General features: G+C 49.3%; 1 protein-coding gene across 16 annotated transcripts in view; it reads right to left on the bottom strand.

Annotated features, from left to right (window-relative positions):
* The window catches only part of FNBP1 (formin binding protein 1), a 390,370-nt gene that overhangs the window by 155,315 nt on the left and 217,841 nt on the right, over window positions 1-17,214 (bottom strand). For 15 of the 16 annotated variants that reach the window (XM_063936685.1, XM_063936686.1, XM_063936688.1 and 12 more), the window contains exon 5: window positions 15,220-15,282. In XM_063936685.1, the coding sequence (XP_063792755.1) occupies window positions 15,220-15,282 (63 nt within the window). Of the gene's footprint in view, window positions 1-13,597; window positions 13,789-15,219; window positions 15,283-17,214 lie in introns of those variants that run through there. The other variant, XM_063936698.1, reaches the window with a different exon arrangement.

Below are 17,214 nucleotides of genomic sequence, written 5' to 3'. Positions count from 1 at the left end.
ACCAGGTTTGGAAGTGCGGGCCTGCTTATGGTACGCCTGACCTTTTGCTTTACCTGAAGGACGAAAGGACGTGCCTTTGGCCTTCGACACAGAAGGAGCTGTATTAGGCAGACAGGCAGTTTTGGCAGTAGCCAAGTCAGCCACTATCTTATTTAAGTCCTCCCCAAACAGAATATCCCCCTTGAAAGGGAGTACCTCCAGGGTTTTTCTAGAGTCCAGATCCACAGACCAGGATCTCAGCCACAATATCCTGCGAACCAGGACTGACGTAGTAGAGGCCTTGGCTGCTAGGATACCGGCATCAGAAGCCACCTCTTTAATATAGCGAGAAGCTGTGACAATATATGACAAGCATTGTCTAGCATGGTCAGAGGAGATTTCAGCTTCTAACTCCAAGGCCCATGCTTCAATAGCCTCTGCCGCCCATGTAGCTGCAATAGTGGGCCTTTGTGCAGCACCCGTGAGGGTGCAAATCGCTTTTAGACAACCCACGTCACGTTTATCCGTAGGCTCTTTTAGAGACGTGACGGTAGTGACAGGTAGAGCTGAGGAAACCACCATCCTAGCCACATGTGAGTCTACTGGAGGAGGCGCTTCCCAATTCTTAGACAGCTCTGGCGCGAGGGGATAGCGAGCCAGCATCTTCTTTTGAGGCACAAACTTCGTACCGGGGCTTTGCCAGGGTTCCTGACGTATATCCACTAGGTGGTCAGAGTGAGGTAAAACTTGTTTAATCACCTTCTGACGCTTGAACCTATCTGGTTTCTTAGGAGGAACGGATGGCTCGGGATCATCCGTAATCTGCAGAATTAACTTAATAGCCTCCAAAAGATCAGGAACATCCACATGTGAACTACCCTCCCCATCAGCCGTATCTAAGTCAGAACCTGTGGGGTCAGTGTATGTGCTGTCTTCATCAGACGAGGTGTCAGTGACAGCAGTGGATTGTGAGGAGACGAGCGCTCGCTTAGAGGACCTCTTGGACTTAGGCGAGCGATGGTCAGACTTTTTAGTAATCAGGGACTGGTTCAACTTCTTTAATTGAGCAGATAGATCATCCGCCCACGGCGGGTTAGCTGCAGGGACCACATACGGTTGTACCGGCATTGGGGGTCCCATAGGGGGTGTTAGTTTATGAACTAGCGTATGCAGAAGCGTGGAAAAAGCGGCCCACGGAGGGTCAGTATGTGCCTCCGTTGCCACAGTCCCACTGGGGGGCAAGGAGCCCCCAAAACCAGAGCCCACAGCTGCTATATTCTCCCCATATGTGCCTGTGGCTTCAGCAACACCAGCAGTGTGTTCCGTCCCAGAACCGTTACCCTCAGAAGCAGACATGATATAACTTGCAGTATGAGCTAACACAGTACAATTATTAGCAGCACTATATCCCTAAACCCAAACCCCTGCGCAGTGTAGTCAGCACCAGCAGAGATAAAGGAGAGATATGGTGACTAAATCACAGAGAAAATAAGATTTTACTCACCGGTAAATCTATTTCTCGTAGTCCGTAGTGGATGCTGGGGACTCCGTAAGGACCATGGGGGAATAGACGGGCTCCGCAGGAGACTGGGCACTCTAAAGAAAGATTTAGTACTACCTGGTGTGCACTGGCTCCTCCCTCTATGCCCCTCCTCCAGACCTCAGTTAAGGAAACTGTGCCCGGAAGAGCAGACAGTACAAGGAAAGGATTTTTGGAATCCAGGGTAAGACTCATACCAGCCACACCAATCACACCGTACAACTTGTGATAACATACCCAGTTAACAGTATGAACAACAAACAAGCATCACTCAACTGATGCCACATAACATAACCCTTTAGTAAGCAATAACTATATACACGTATTGCAGAAAGTCCGCACTTGAGACGGGCGCCCAGCATCCACTACGGACTACGAGAAATAGATTTACCGGTGAGTAAAATCTTATTTTCTCTAACGTCCTAGTGGATGCTGGGGACTCCGTAAGGACCATGGGGATTATACCAAAGCTCCCAAACGGGCGGGAGAGTGCGGATGACTCTGCAGCACCGAATGGGCAAACACAAGGTCCTCCTCAGCCAGGGTATCAAACTTGTAGAATTTTGCAAATGTGTTTGAACCCGACCAAGTAGCAGCTCGGCAAAGCTGTAATGCCGAGACCCCTCGGGCAGCCGCCCAAGAAGAGCCCACCTTTCTTGTGGAATGGGCTTTCACTGATTTTGGATGCAGCAATCCAGCCGCAGAATGAGCCTGCTGAATCGTGCCACAGATCCAGCGAGCAATAGTTTTCTTTGAAGCAGGAGCACCCAGCTTGTTGGATGCATACAGGACAAACAGCGAGTCAGTCTTCCTGACTCCAGCTGTTCTGGTCACATAAATCTTCAAAGCCCGGACTACGTCAAGCAACTTGGAATCCTCCAAGTCACAAGTAGCCGCAGGCACCACAATAGGTTGGTTCAAATGAAAGGATGACACCACCTTTGGCAGAAATTGCGGACGAGTCCGCAATTCTGCCCTATCCATATGGAAAACCAGATAGGGGCTTTTACATGACAAAGCCGCCAATTCTGACACACGCCTAGCCGAAGCTAAGGCCAACAGCATGACCACTTTCCACGTGAGATACTTTAGCTCCACGGTCTTAAGTGGCTCAACCAGTGGGATTTCAGGAAACTCAACACCACGTTAAGATCCCAAGGTGCCACTGGTGGCACAAAAGGGGGCTGAATATGCAGCACTCCCTTAACAAACGTCTGAACCTCAGGCAGTGAAGCCAGTTCTTTTTGAAAGAAAATGGATAGGGCCGAAATCTTGACCTTTATGGACCCTAATTTTAGGCCCATAGTCACTCCTGACTGTAGGAAGTGCAGGAATCGACCAGCTGGAATTCCTCTGTAGGGGCCTTCCTGGCCTCACACCAAGCAACATATTTTCGCCATATACGGTGATAATGCTTTGCTGTCACGTCCTTCCTAGCCTTTATCAGCGTAGGGATAACTTCATCCGGAATGCCTTTTTTCGCTAGGATCCGGCGTTCAACCGCCATGCCGTTAAACGCAGCCGCGGTAAGTCTTGGAACAGACAGGGCCCTTGTTGCAACAGGACCTGTCTGAGAGGCAGAGGCCATGGGTCCTCTGTGAGCATTTCTTGCAATTCCGGGTACCAAGTCCTTCTTGGCCAATCCGGAACAATGAGTATTGTTCTCACTCCTCTTTTTCTTACAATTCTCAGCACCTTTGGTATGAGAGGAAGAGGGGGAAACACATAGACCGACTGGAACACCCACGGTGTTACTAGTGCGTCCACAGCTATCGCCTGAGGGTCCCTTGACCTGGCGCAATACCTTTGTAGCTTTTTGTTGAGACGGGACGCCATCATGTCCACCTGTGGCAGTTCCCATCGATTTGCAATCTGCGTGAAGACTTCTTGATGAAGTCCCCACTCTCCCGGGTGGAGGTCGTGCCTGCTGAGGAAGTCTGCTTCCCAGTTGTCCACTCCCGGAATGAACACTGCTGACAGTGCTAGTACGTGATTCTCCACCCAACGAAGAATCCTGGTGGCTTCTGCCATTGCCACCCTGCTTCTTGTGCCGCCCTGGCGGTTTACATGGGCCACTGCAGTGATGTTGTCTGTCTGAATCAGCACTGGTTGGTTTCGAAGCAGAGGCTCCGTTTGACTCAGGGCGTTGTATATGGCCCTTAGTTCCAGGATATTGATGTGCAGACAAGTCTCCTGACTTGACCACAGCCCCTGTAAGTTTCTTCCCTGAGTGACTGCCCCCCATCCTCGGAGGCTTGCATCCGTGGTCACCAGGACCCAGTCCTGTATGCCGAACCTGCGGCCCTCGAGGAGGTGAGCACTTTGCAGCCACCACAGAAGAGACACCCTGGCCCTGGGGGATAGGGTGATCAGCCGATGCATCTGAAGATGCGATCCGGACCACTTGTCCAACAGATCCCACTGAAAGATCCTCGCATGGAACCTGCCGAAGGAAATGGCTTCGTATGACGCCACCATCTTTCCCAGGACTCGCGTGCAGTGATGCACCGATACCTGTTTTGATTTTAGGAGGTCTCTGACCAGAGTCACGAGCTCCTGAGCCTTCTCCTCCGGGAGAAACACCTTTTTCTGGTTTGTTTCCAGGATCATGCCCAGGAAGGGCAGACGCGTCGTAGGAATCAGCTGCGACTTTGGAATATTCAGAATCCAGCCGTGCTGTCGCAACACTTCCTGAGAGTGTGCTACGCTGATCAACAACCGCTCCCTGGACCTCGCCTTTATGAGGAGATCGTCCAAGTATGGGATAATTGTAACCCCTTGCTTCCGAAGGAGCACCATTTCCGCCATCACCTTGGTAAATATTCTCGGTGCCGTGGACAGGCCAAACGGCAACGTCTGGAACTGGTAATGACAGTCCTGTACCACAAACCTGAGGTACTCCTGATGAGGTGGATAAATGGGGACATGCAAGTACGCATCCTTGATGTCCAGAGACACCATAAAATCCCCTTCCTCCAGGCTTGCAATGACCGCTCTGAGCGATTCCATCTTGAACTTGAATTTCTTCAGATAAATATTCAGGGATTTTAAATTCAAAATGGGTCTGACCGAACCGTCCAGTTTCGGTACCACAAACATGGTGGAATAGTAACCCCTTCCCTGTTGAAGGAGGGGAACCTTCACTACCACCTGCTGGAGATATAGCTTGTGAATTGCTGCCAACACTACCTCCCTTTCCATGAAGGAAGCTGGCAAGGCCGATTTTAGGTAACGGTGAGGGGGCGTCACCTCGAATTCCAGCTTGTATCCCTGAGACACAATTTGTATAGCCCAAGGATCCACCCGTGAGCGAACCCACTGGTAGCTGAAATTTCGAGAAAACGCGCCCCCACCGCTCCTGGCTCCGCCTGTGGAGCCCCAGCGTCATGCGGTGGATTTAGTGGAAGCCGGGGAGGACTTTTGTTCCTGGGAACTAGCTGCATGGTGCAGCTTTTTTCCTCTACCCCTGCCTCTGGCAAGAAAGGATGCACCTCTGACTTTCTTGCTTTTTTTGTGAACGAAAGGACTGCATTTGGTAATACGGTGCCTTCTTTGGCTGTGAGGGAATATATGGCAAGAAATTTGACTTCCCAGCTGTAGCTGTGGAAACTAGGTCTGAGAGACCGTCCCCAAACAATTCCTCACCCTTATAAGGTAACACCTCCATGTGTTTTTTTTAGAGTCGCATGTGTTTTTTTAGAGTCGGCATCACCTGTCCATTGCCGAGTCCATAGGACCCTTCTGGCAGAAATCGACATTGCGTTTATTCTAGAGCCCAGCAGGCAAATGTCCCTCTGGGCATCCCGCATATATAGGACAGCGTCTTTGATATGTCCTAGGGTCAGTAAAATAGTCTCCCTGTCCAGGGTATCTAACTCCTCAGACAGAGTATCTGTCCATGCTGCTACAGCACTACACATCCAGGCCGAAGCAATTGCTGGCCTCAGAAGAGTACCAGAATGTGTATAAACAGACTTCAGGATACCTTCCTGCTTCCTATCCACAGGATCCTTTAGGGCGGCCATATCCTGTGACGGCAGGGCCACCTTCTTAGATAAGCGTGTCAACGCTTTGTCTACCCTACGGGAGGATTACCAGCGTAACCTATCCGTTGGCGGGAAAGGATACGCCATAAGTAATCTTTTGGAAATCAGCACTTTCCTATCAGGGGAATCCCACGCTTTTTCACATAACTCATTTAATTCATGTGAAGGGGGAAAAGTCACTTCTTGCTTTTTCTCCCCAAACATATAAACCCTCTCGTCAGGGACAGGGTTTTCCTCCGATATGTGCAATACATCCTTCATTGCTATAATCATGTATCGGATGGCTTTAGTCATTTTAGGCTGCAACTTTGCATCATCGTCATCGACACTGGAGTCAGAATCCGTGTCGACATCTGTGTCAACCAACTGGGATAGTGGGCGCTTTTGAGACCCTGACGGCCTCTGAGCTGTAGAAACAGACATGGGTTGAGACCCTGACTGATTATCCAACCTTTTATGCAAGGAGCTTACGTTATCATTTAACACCTTCCACATATCCATCCAATCAGGTGTCGGCGCCGTCGGCGGCGACACCACATTCACTTGCACTTGTTCTGCCTCCACGTAACCGTCCTCGTCAAACATGTCGACACAACGTACCGACACACCGCACACACACAGGGAATGCTCTAATTGAGGACAGGACCCCACAACGCCTTTTGGGGAGACAGAGAGAGAGTATGCCAGCACACACCCCAGCGCTATATAACCCAGGGATTACACAGTAACTTAGTGTTTACCCAGTAGCTGCTGTTTATGATAATTTGCGCCTAAATTTATGTGCCCCCCCCCTCTCTTTTTACCCTTTTTCTACCTTGATACTGCAGGGGAGAGCCTGGGGAGCTTCCTCTCAGCGGAGCTGTGGAGAGAAAATGGCGCTGGTTAGTGCTGAGGAAGAAGGCCCCGCCCCCTCAGCGGCGGGCTTCTGTCCCGGGTCTGTGTAAATAAAATGGCGGGGGCTCGTACATATATACAGTGCCCAGCTGTATATATGTGTCTTTTTGCCAAGAGGTATCCTAATTGCTGCCCAGGGTGTCCCCCCCCCTGCGCCCTGCACCCTACAGTGACCGGAGTGTGTGGGTAGTGTGGGCGCAATGGCGCACAGCTGCAGTGCTGTGCGCTACCTCATGTGAAGACAGGAGTCTTCTGCCGCCGATTTCGATGTCTTCTTGCTTCTGCCGGCTTCTGACTTCTGGCTCTGCGAGGGGGATGGCGGCGCGGCTCCGGGAACGGGGACGACCAAGGTTAAGATCCTGTGTTCGAACCCTCTGGAGCTAATGGTGTCCAGTAGCCTAAGAAGCGCAACCTAGCCGCAGTTAGTAGGTTTGCTTCTCTCCCCTCAGTCCCTCGTAGCAGAGAGTCTGTTGCCAGCAGAAGCTCTCTGAAAATAAAAAACCTAACTAAAATACTTTCTTATTAGCAAGCTCAGGAGAGCTCACTAAAAGCACCCAGCTCTGGCCGGGCACAGATTCTAACTGAGGTCTGGAGGAGGGGCATAGAGGGAGGAGCCAGTGCACACCAGGTAGAGTACTAAATCTTTCTTTAGAGTGCCCAATCTCCTGCGGAGCCCGTCTATTCCCCCATGGTCCTTACGGAGTCCCCAGCATCCACTAGGACGTTAGAGAAAAATACGTAATACAGTATATCTTTGTGAAAATCCTATATTAAATAACACCTGACGCACCATGCCCCCTCAGGTTATTGAATATAGGGATAGCAAGTTGAGTGAAAGACACGAGATGGACACCACTCAGCTATCAATGCACACACAAATAGTCACAGTTTGTACAATGCAGATGTTATTACAGACAATAATCCTGCACTGGACTAGCAAACACAGCTATATAGTCAAAAGATATAACACTACACAGTAAGAAACTGGATGTATATCACAGGGTAATTGTACTATAAACCCCTGACTAAATGTACTCTTTCTTACTAACACTGACTAAAAATAAGAATTTACTTACCGATAATTCTATTTCTCGTAGTCCGTAGTGGATGCTGGGAACTCCGTAAGGACCATGGGGATTAGCGGCTCCGCAGGAGACTGGGCACAAAAGTAAAAGCTTTAGGACTACCTGGTGTGCACTGGCTCCTCAGCCTATGACCCTCCTCCAAGCCTCAGTTAGGATACTGTGCCCGGACGAGCGTACACAATAAGGAAGGATTTTGAATCCCGGGTAAGACTCATACCAGCCACACCAATCACACCGTACAACCTGTGATCTGAACCCAGTTAACAGCATGATAACAGAGGAGCCTCTGAAAAGATGGCTCACAACAATAATAACCCGATTTTTGTAACAATAACTATGTACAAGTATTGCAGACTATCCGCACTTGGGATGGGCGCCCAGCATCCACTACGGACTATGAGAAATAGAATTATCGGTAAGTAAATTCTTATTTTCTCTGACGTCCTAGTGGATGCTGGGAACTCCGTAAGGACCATGGGGATTATACCAAAGCTCCCAAACGGGCGGGAGAGTGCGGATGACTCTGCAGCACCGAATGAGAGAACTCCAGGTCCTCCTCAGCCAGGGTATCAAATTTGTAGAATTTAGCAAACGTGTTTACCCCTGACCAAGTAGCTGCTCGGCAAAGTTGTAACGCCGAGACCCCTCGGGCAGCCACCCAAGATGAGCCCACCTTCCTTGTGGAATGGGCTTTTACAGATTTAGGCTGTGGCAGGCCTGCCACAGAATGTGCAAGCTGAATTGTACTACAAATCCAACGAGCAATAGTCTGCTTAGAAGCAGGAGCACCCAGCTTATTGGGTGCATACAGGATAAACAGCGAGTCAGATTTCCTGACTCCAGCCGTCCTGGAAACATATATTTTCAGGGCCCTGACTACGTCCAGCAACTTGGAGTCCTCCAAGTCCCTAGTAGCCGCAGGCACCACAATAGGCTGGTTCAAGTGAAATGCTGAAACCACCTTAGGGAGAAATTGAGGACGAGTCCTCAATTCTGCCCTGTCCGTATGAAAAATTAGGTAAGGGCTTTTATAGGATAAAGCCGCCAATTCTGAGACACGCCTGGCTGAAGCCAGGGCTAACAACATTACCACTTTCCAAGTGAGATATTTTAAGTCCACAGTGGAGAGTGGTTCAAACCAATGTGATTTTAGGAAACCCAAAACTACATTGAGATCCCAAGGTGCCACTGGAGGCACAAAAGGAGGCTGTATATGCAGTACCCCCTTGACAAACGTCTGAACTTCAGGAACTGAAGCCAGTTCTTTCTGGAAGAAAATCGACAGGGCCGAAATTTGAACCTTAATGGACCCTAATTTTAGGCCCATAGACAGTCCTGTTTGCAGGAAATGTAGTAAACGACCCAGTTGAAATTCCTCTGTAGGGGCCTTCCTGGCCTCGCACCACGCAACATATTTACGCCAAATCCGGTGATAATGTTGCACGGTTACATCCTTCCTGGCTTTGATCAGGGTAGGGATGACTTCATCCGGAATTCCTTTTTCCTTCAGGATCCGGCGTTCAACCGCCATGCCGTCAAACGCAGCCGCGGTAAGTCTTGGAACAGACAGGGTCCCTGCTGAAGCAGGTCCTTTCTTAGAGGTAGAGGCCACTTCTCTGTGAGCATCTCTTGAAGTTCCGGGTACCAAGTCCTTCTTGGCCAATCCGGAGCCACGAGTATAGTCCTTACTCCTCTCCTTCTTATGATCCTCAGTACCTTGGGTATGAGAGGCAGAGGAGGGAACACATACACTGACTGGTACACCCACGGTGTTACCAGAGCGTCCACAGCTATTGCCTGAGGGTCCCTTGACCTGGCGCAATACCTGTCCAGTTTTTTGTTGAGGCGGGACGCCATCATGTCCACCTTTGGTTTTTTCCAACGGTTCACAATCATGTGGAAGACTTCTGGGTGAAGTCCCCACTCCCCCGGATGGAGGTCGTGTCTGCTGAGGAAGTCTGCTTCCCAGTTGTCCACTCCCGGAATGAACACTGCTGACAGTGCTATCACATGATTTTCCGCCCAGCGAAGAATCCTTGCAACTTCTGTCATTGCCCTCCTGCTTCTTGTGCCGCCCTGTCTGTTTACGTGGGCGACTGCCGTGATGTTGTCTGACTGGATCAGCACCGGCTGACCTTGAAGCAGAGGTCTTGCTAGGCTTAGAGCATTGTAGATGGCCCTTAGCTCCAGGATATTTATGTGGAGTGATGTCTCCAGGCTTGACCACAAGCCCTGGAAATTTCGTCCCTGTGTGACTGCTCCCCAGCCTCTCAGGCTGGCATCCGTGGTCACCAGGACCCAGTCCTGAACGCCGAATCTGCGGCCCTCTAGAAGATGAGCACTCTGCAACCACCACAGGAGAGACACCCTTGTCCTTGGTGACAAGATTATCCGCTGATGCATCTGAAGATGCGACCCGGACCATTTGTCTAGCAGATCCCACTGGAAGGTTCTTGCGTGGAATCTGTCGAATGGGATTGCTTCGTAAGAAGCCACCATCTTTCCCAGGACCCTTGTGCATTGATGCACTGAGACTTGGCCTGGTTTTAGGAGATTTCTGACTAGTTCGGATAACTCCCTGGCTTTCTCCTCCGGGAGAAACACCTTTTTCTGGACTGTGTCCAGGATCATCCCTAGGAATAGGAGTCGGGTAGTCGGGAGCAGCTGAGATTTTGGAATATTGAGAATCCAACCGTGCTGGCGCAGCACTATCTGAGATAGTGCTACCCCGACTTCCAACTGTTCCCTGGATCTTGCCCTTATCAGGAGATCGTCCAAGTAAGGGATAACTAAAACTCCCTTCCTTCGAAGGAGTATCATCATTTCGGCCATTACCTTGGTAAAGACCCGGGGTGCCGTGGACAATCCAAACGGCAGCGTCTGAAACTGATAGTGACAGTTCTGTACCACAAACCTGAGGTACCCTTGGTGAGAAGGGCAAATTGGGACATGTAGGTAAGCATCTTTGATGTCCAGAGACACCATATAGTCCCCGTCTTCCAGGTTTGCAATCACTGCTCTGAGTGACTCCATCTTGAATTTGAACCTTTGTATGTAAGTGTTCAAGGATTTTAGGTTTAAAATTGGTCTCACCGAGCCGTCCGGCTTCGGTACCACAAATAGTGTGGAATAGTACCCCTTTCCCTGTTGTAGGAGGGGTACCTTGATTATCACCTGCTGGGAATACAGCTTGTGAATGGCATCCAATACTGCCTCCCTGTCTGAGGGAGACGTCGGTAAAGCAGACTTTAGAAAACGGCGAGGGGGAGACGTCTCGAATTCCAATTTGTACCCCTGAGATACCACTTGAAGGATCCAGGGGTCCACTTGCGAGTGGGCCCACTGCGCACTGAACTTCTTGAGACGGGCCCCCACCGTGTCTGCTTGTAAAGCCCCAGCGTCATGCTGAGGACTTTGCGGAGGCGGGAGAGGGCTTTTGTTCCTGGGAACTGGCTGTTCGTTGCAGCGTTTTTCCTCTCCCTCTGCCACGGGGCATAAATGAGGCGCCTTTTGCCCTCTTGCCCTTATGGGGCCGAAAGGACTGCGCCTGATAATACGGCGTCTTCTTAGGTTGAGAAGCTACCTGGGGTAAAAATGTGGATTTTCCAGCAGTTGCCGTGGCTACCAGGTCTGATAGACCTACCCCAAATAACTCCTCCCCCTTATAAGGCAATACTTCCATGTGCCTTTTAGAATCCGCATCACCTGACCACTGCCGCGTCCATAACCCTCTTCTAGCAGAAATGGACAGCGCGCTAACTCTTGATGCCAGTCGGCAAATATCCCTCTGTGCATCACGCATATATAGAAATGCATCCTTCAAATGCTCTATAGTCAGTAATATACTGTCCCTATCTAGGGTATCAATATTTTAAGTCAGGGAATCCGACCACGCCAGGCCCGCACTGCACATCCAGGCTGAGGCGATTGCTGGTCGCAGTATAACACCCGTGTGAGAGTATATACATTTTAGGATATTCTCCAGCTTTCTATCGGCAGGTTCCTTTAGGGCGGCCGTATCAGGAGAGGGTAGTGCTACCTGTTTTGACAAACGTGTGAGCGCTTTATCCACCCTAGGGGGTGTTTCCCAACGTGCCCTATCCTCTGGCGGGAAAGGGTACGATGCCAATAACCTTTTAGGAATTATCAGTTTTTTATCGGGGGAAACCCACGCCTCATCACACACTTCATTTAATTCCTCGGATACAGGAAAAACTACAGGCAGTTTTTTCTCACCAAACATAATACCCTTTTTAGTGGTACTTGTATTATCAGAAATATGCAATACATTTTTAATTGCTTCAATCATGTAACGTGTGGCCCTAGTGGAAGTCACGTTTGTCTCATCATCGTCGACACTGGAGTCAGTATCCGTGTCTGTGTCTGCCATTTGAGGTAACGGGCGTTTTAAAGCCCCTGATGGCGTTTGAGACCCTTGGACAGGCACAAGCTGAGTAGCCGGTTGTCTCATGTCGTCAACTGTCTGTCGTAACGAGCTGACACTGTCACGCAATTCCTTCCATAAGCTCATCCACTCAGGTGTCGACTCCCCAGGGGGTGACAACTGTATAATAGGCAATTGCTCCGCCTCCATCTCATTTTCCTCCTCAAACATGTCGACACAATCGTACCGACACACCGCACACACACAGGGAATGCTCTGATAGAGGACAGGACCCCACTAGCCCTTTGGGGAGACAGAGGGAGAGTATGCCAGCACACACCAGAGCGCTATATATAAACAGGAATACCACTATAAAATGTGCTTTTCCTTTATAGCTGCTGTTAGTATCAAAACTGCGCCAAATTAGTGCCCCCCCTCTCTTTTTTACCCTTTTCTGTAGTGCAGGACTGCAGGGGAGAGTCAGGGAGACGTCCTTCCAGCGGAGCTGTGATGGAAAATGGCGCCTGTGTGCTGAGGAGATAGGCTCCGCCCCCTTCTCGGCGGTCTTTTCTCCCGCTTTTTTGTAAGTTCTGGCACGGGTTAAAATACATCCATATAGCCCTGGGGGTTATATGTGGTGTATTTATGCCAGCCAAGGTGTTTTACATTGCTGCTCAGGGCGCCCCCACCCCTAGCGCCCTGCACCCTCAGTGACCGGAGTGTGAAGTGTGCCTGAGTAACAATGGCGCACAGCTGCAGTGCTGTGCGCTACCTTGTTGAAGACCGATGTCTTCTGCCGCCGATTTTTCCGGACCTCTTCTTGCTTCTGGCTCTGTAAGGGGGCCGGCGGCGCGGCTCTGGGACCGAGCTCCGAGGCTGGGCCTGTGTTCGGTCCCTCTGAAGCTAATGGTGTCCAGTAGCCTAAGAAGCCCAATCCACTCTGCACTTCAGGTGAGTTCGCTTCTTCTCCCCTTAGTACCTCGATGCAGTGAGCCTGTTGCCAGCAGGTCTCACTGAAAATAAAAACCTAAAACTAAAACTTTCACTAAGAAGCTCAGGAGAGCCCCTAGTGTGCACCCTTCTCGGCCGGGCACAAAAATCTAACTGAGGCTTGGAGGAGGGTCATAGGGGGAGGAGCCAGTGCACACCAGGTAGTCCTAAAGCTTTTACTTTTGTGCCCAGTCTCCTGCGGAGCCGCTAATCCCCATGGTCCTTACGGAGTTCCCAGCATCCACTAGGACGTCAGAGAAAAGGCAGGTAGAATACTTAAGTGTCATGTAAAGGGACAGCGCTGACAACCAGGCGGCTTTACATAGGAGGATTTGCCCAAGCAGTCCCAGGAACAGTGAGCTGAGTAATGGCGCCGCAGACACTGACAGGGAGTGAGGAAAAGACAGAGATGCAGCTCCAGGGCAGGAACACTTGCTGGAAATGGAGCCCTGGGGCTGGGGGAGGGGATTCAGGTCTAAGCCTTATCCCCCTTGCTGGCAAAACCACCGGGTACTGTGGGCGATATTAAAATCGGTTTTAAGAGAAAACCTGACCTGCGCCCATGCCCTGGTGGGATCGCCTGTATCCACAGTGTCCACCGCCAGCACGCGCGGCCCGCCTCCCACTGACCGCGCCGGATCGTGATAAAGACCGGGTCCCGCGAGTGGGACCCACTTACCACCTCCTGAAGCACGGCCACACGATCCTGGAGAGCCCCAGCCATGTGTGTCTAACGTGAAGAAAACCGGAGCCTCCGCTATAGGTACCCGGCAACCAGGGCTCGGGAGTGTACAGCGCCGCTGGGGAGAGCTGGAGCTGCAGCAGTGAATGTCACAAGACATTTACCACCGCTGCTGCCCTTGAAGTCTTCACTTTTTACCTCATAACAAGCTTTTCTTAGGGCTGCCTGGAGCAGCCCCTCTGTTAAGTGCCTGCTTACTGCAGCACCAACTGACAAACTGAGCTCCTGTGCTGGGAGGCGGGGTGATATAGGAGGCGGCGCTGTGCATTCTGGGAACAGTCAAAGCTTTGAGCCTGTTGGTGCCTCGGATCAAGATCCTACTCTACACCCCATTGTCCAGACTTGTGGAGCCCAGTGTACCCCGCCAGCAGAAAGGGGAGTAAATAAGCAATGTTGTACTTTTAATTTTAAATTTGCAATTTGGGGTCAAATCCAGATTCAAGCTGTATAATATTTTCCCCTCATTTGTGCTGAAAAGATTAAACAAGAAAAAAAAAAACTATACAAGTACATACATAGAGACTGGGGATCCAGTTCATAAAGTCACTAAGAGACAGTACTACAATACAGACACAAACACAGTTCTGCTAAACCCAGGAAGAGGCTCAGGAAACGGCTTCTAGAGGAAGCGCTGTCACCGCAATAGTATAAACATTTCTGCATAAGCTCTTCATTGGGTGTCCGGCAGATAGTATCTATGCGGTCAGCTAAGGTCTGTTACTAGGCATCCACATTGGTTTATTCCGCCTTGTCATAACATCAGTGCCCCTAGACACCTGGCTGGTCTCTATGTACGCAGTATTCTTTTTACTGATAAATCACAATCAGAACACAACTGCATTCTATTTGTAAACAAAATAAATTATAGTATTAATTATTATTGTTATTACTATTATTATTATTATTATTATCTTAAAAGAAATTTGAAGTCTCTAACATATTTTCCGTCCAATTTTTTCCCTCCCACCGACCGGTTAAACAGCAGGCGCACTTACGCACCCTCTATTCTGTAGGTACGGCATCGGGACAGTACTGTAAATGAAGTGGTCCCTGTCTGGGAGCTGCAGATAGGGCCTTTCCTCTACCCTACCGTACATGGTTTAAATAAATCAGGGCGTGCAACAACTCTTCAAGGACATGGCTTATACCTGTGCTGAGTTTAAGGTGAAGATGCCCAAGTACGCTAGAGACAAGGAGCTTCTATATCCCAGAATTAGAATCTGATTTCGGTTTCCCTTTTTACTTAGAACATTTAGCCACTGTATATCTGAGAATAAGTGTGATGTGTATCCATCTTAATGTGGGACTATTGGTCCTAAACAGGGACGATACCAAAAGTGGGTCCTAACCTCAAACGTTCCACTTTACACAATACAGTATCGGCATCATACTGCATCACAAATCTATATGCACTCCATGGTAATGCAGAATACAGGATAAAACCTGGAGAACAGAACAAGTGGCAGACTAGCCATAGCCGTCATTATATTCTTCCTTTTGGGCTGCTCACAGTCATGTGACCTAACGCTCGGAAAGGGCCTAATGACTCCTCTACTTACCGCCTCAAGCTGCTTCCAGCAGGTCTCTATGTGTTGCTGTGCCTTGCGACCTTCGTGGAAGTGCTGGAAGAAGAAAAAAGGAGACAATCAATCAGTTAAATTAAACACAAGGAGGGACAGAGAAGCAGCGCACAGCAGGGCATTGTGACTATACAATGCATGTTTACTAAACACAAGTTCATAGAGTCCGCTGTGATAAATAGAAACATTTATTTCCAGTGTTCAAAGTATCCCAAAATAAGTTGTTTTCTGTATTTGTTCTTTCCTGGGTAAGTATAAAGAATCCCTGTTCTGGAATATACTGTTTAGCTGCAGTCAGTTACTTGTGTGATAACCATGTGATTCATCAGCCTACTTTATCTATTGCCGGGTACACACCAGGACAACATCAGCACCACATGTAGTTTACGGGCAAACTGGAATGACATATCCAGTGGATTGTGCAGTGTGTGCCTGAAGTTGCTCCATCCCACTGGTCGTTAACAATATCTTCTGGTTGGCCGTCTGCATGGTCAATAACGATGTCAAGATAATAAATGCAGCATGGCATGGTGCAACGTACCGTCGTACAACTGCATCATGTAGTGTGTACAGGCGGCACAATATGTCGGCCCGTTACATCAGCCAGGAACACATTGCTCTGAGGTATACCTGGCCTAATTCATAGTTGCCTAAGTGCCCGGAATGTCGGGCCAGCAAATTTTAGAAAGCTCCAAAAATATGGATGGCCATCAACAATCAGATTGTTTTTTTAGATTTATTTCATCCGAATCCAATTAACCTACATTACTAGAATGGTTTTGGAGCGTGGGACGAAACCAGATCACCTATAGGTAACCAATGGAAACACGGAGAGGACATGCAAACTCCATACAGAAAGGTCACAGGTCAGATTGTCTAGGTGACTGATTAATAGTTACTGCCTCATGAATACCTCTGTGATTGGTATCGGAACCCAAGATCTCAGACTGGTGATTCTGTAATGCTAACCACTATGCCAACCCTGCTGTTAATTGATCGTTCGAACTAATTAATTTGTTTCGTGACAGTTTCTTATATAGCTATTGATAGATTCCAGTCAACAAGGAAAATTCAAGTGTGTCTAGACAATTTTCTAGGTGCTCCCTAGTCAGCCAGTGCAAAGTGTAGCTAGAAAGGCCCAGAGCCGCTCGGTTTGAGACAGCATATGGTTGCTCAGAGAACCGATGGTGGGACCGGTATTCCCGCTTATGTATGTGAGTGGCAGATGTGAGAAGGTGGCGGTGGGTGTCTCTATGTACAAAATGGCGGCCTTGCCATTAGCATATTTTCCCAACAAAATTGCAGTTGCACATACACCTGTGTGCACATATGATTCGGGCCCAGTAGCTCAATTTGCAGGGTCATGGCCCTCATTTACATGATTCCTTACACCACTCCCCGCACCTCTAATTTACGCCCACTCTCCAGTGTCTCTTAGGGGCCCATTTATCACATAATATTTGCCGAAAATATTTTGTATCACCTGAATGCATGTAGGAGGAACCGCAGCAGATATCTCCGATACCAGCTGTGATCCCTCCATCCTGCCAGAACCGCATCTCCCATAGGTTTCTAACAGGGATGGCATCCTGCCAGATTAGGCAATTTCTGGAATGCTAAACATTCCAGAGATTGGCCCCGCTGTAGCCTATGGGCTACACACCACAAACACTCCCTGGCAGAGTGTTCCCCTGGAACCTCCCCCCAGAATTGGACACTGTGCATGTGTGGTCCGCAGAACAGCGCATGCACAATAGTAATGCTTCCACACTGAGCACATCACAGGGACGGGCCCCTTTTGTAGCCTGTTTCCCTGCAGGCGCTCATTATTACACTGGCCTGGTAAAATCACATATTGCAATGCGATCCTGGGTACTAATATCACACACAGATCTCATTGCAAGTGATTAATAATAAATGGACCCTTACTATAGCAAATCAGTATGATTAGGAAACCTTGTATATTATTGGTTT

The sequence above is a fragment of the Pseudophryne corroboree genome, chromosome 8 (genome assembly GCF_028390025.1).
Source record: "Pseudophryne corroboree isolate aPseCor3 chromosome 8, aPseCor3.hap2, whole genome shotgun sequence".
NCBI lineage: Eukaryota > Metazoa > Chordata > Amphibia > Anura > Myobatrachidae > Pseudophryne > Pseudophryne corroboree.
This window is presented reverse-complemented; position numbering and strand designations above follow the sequence as displayed.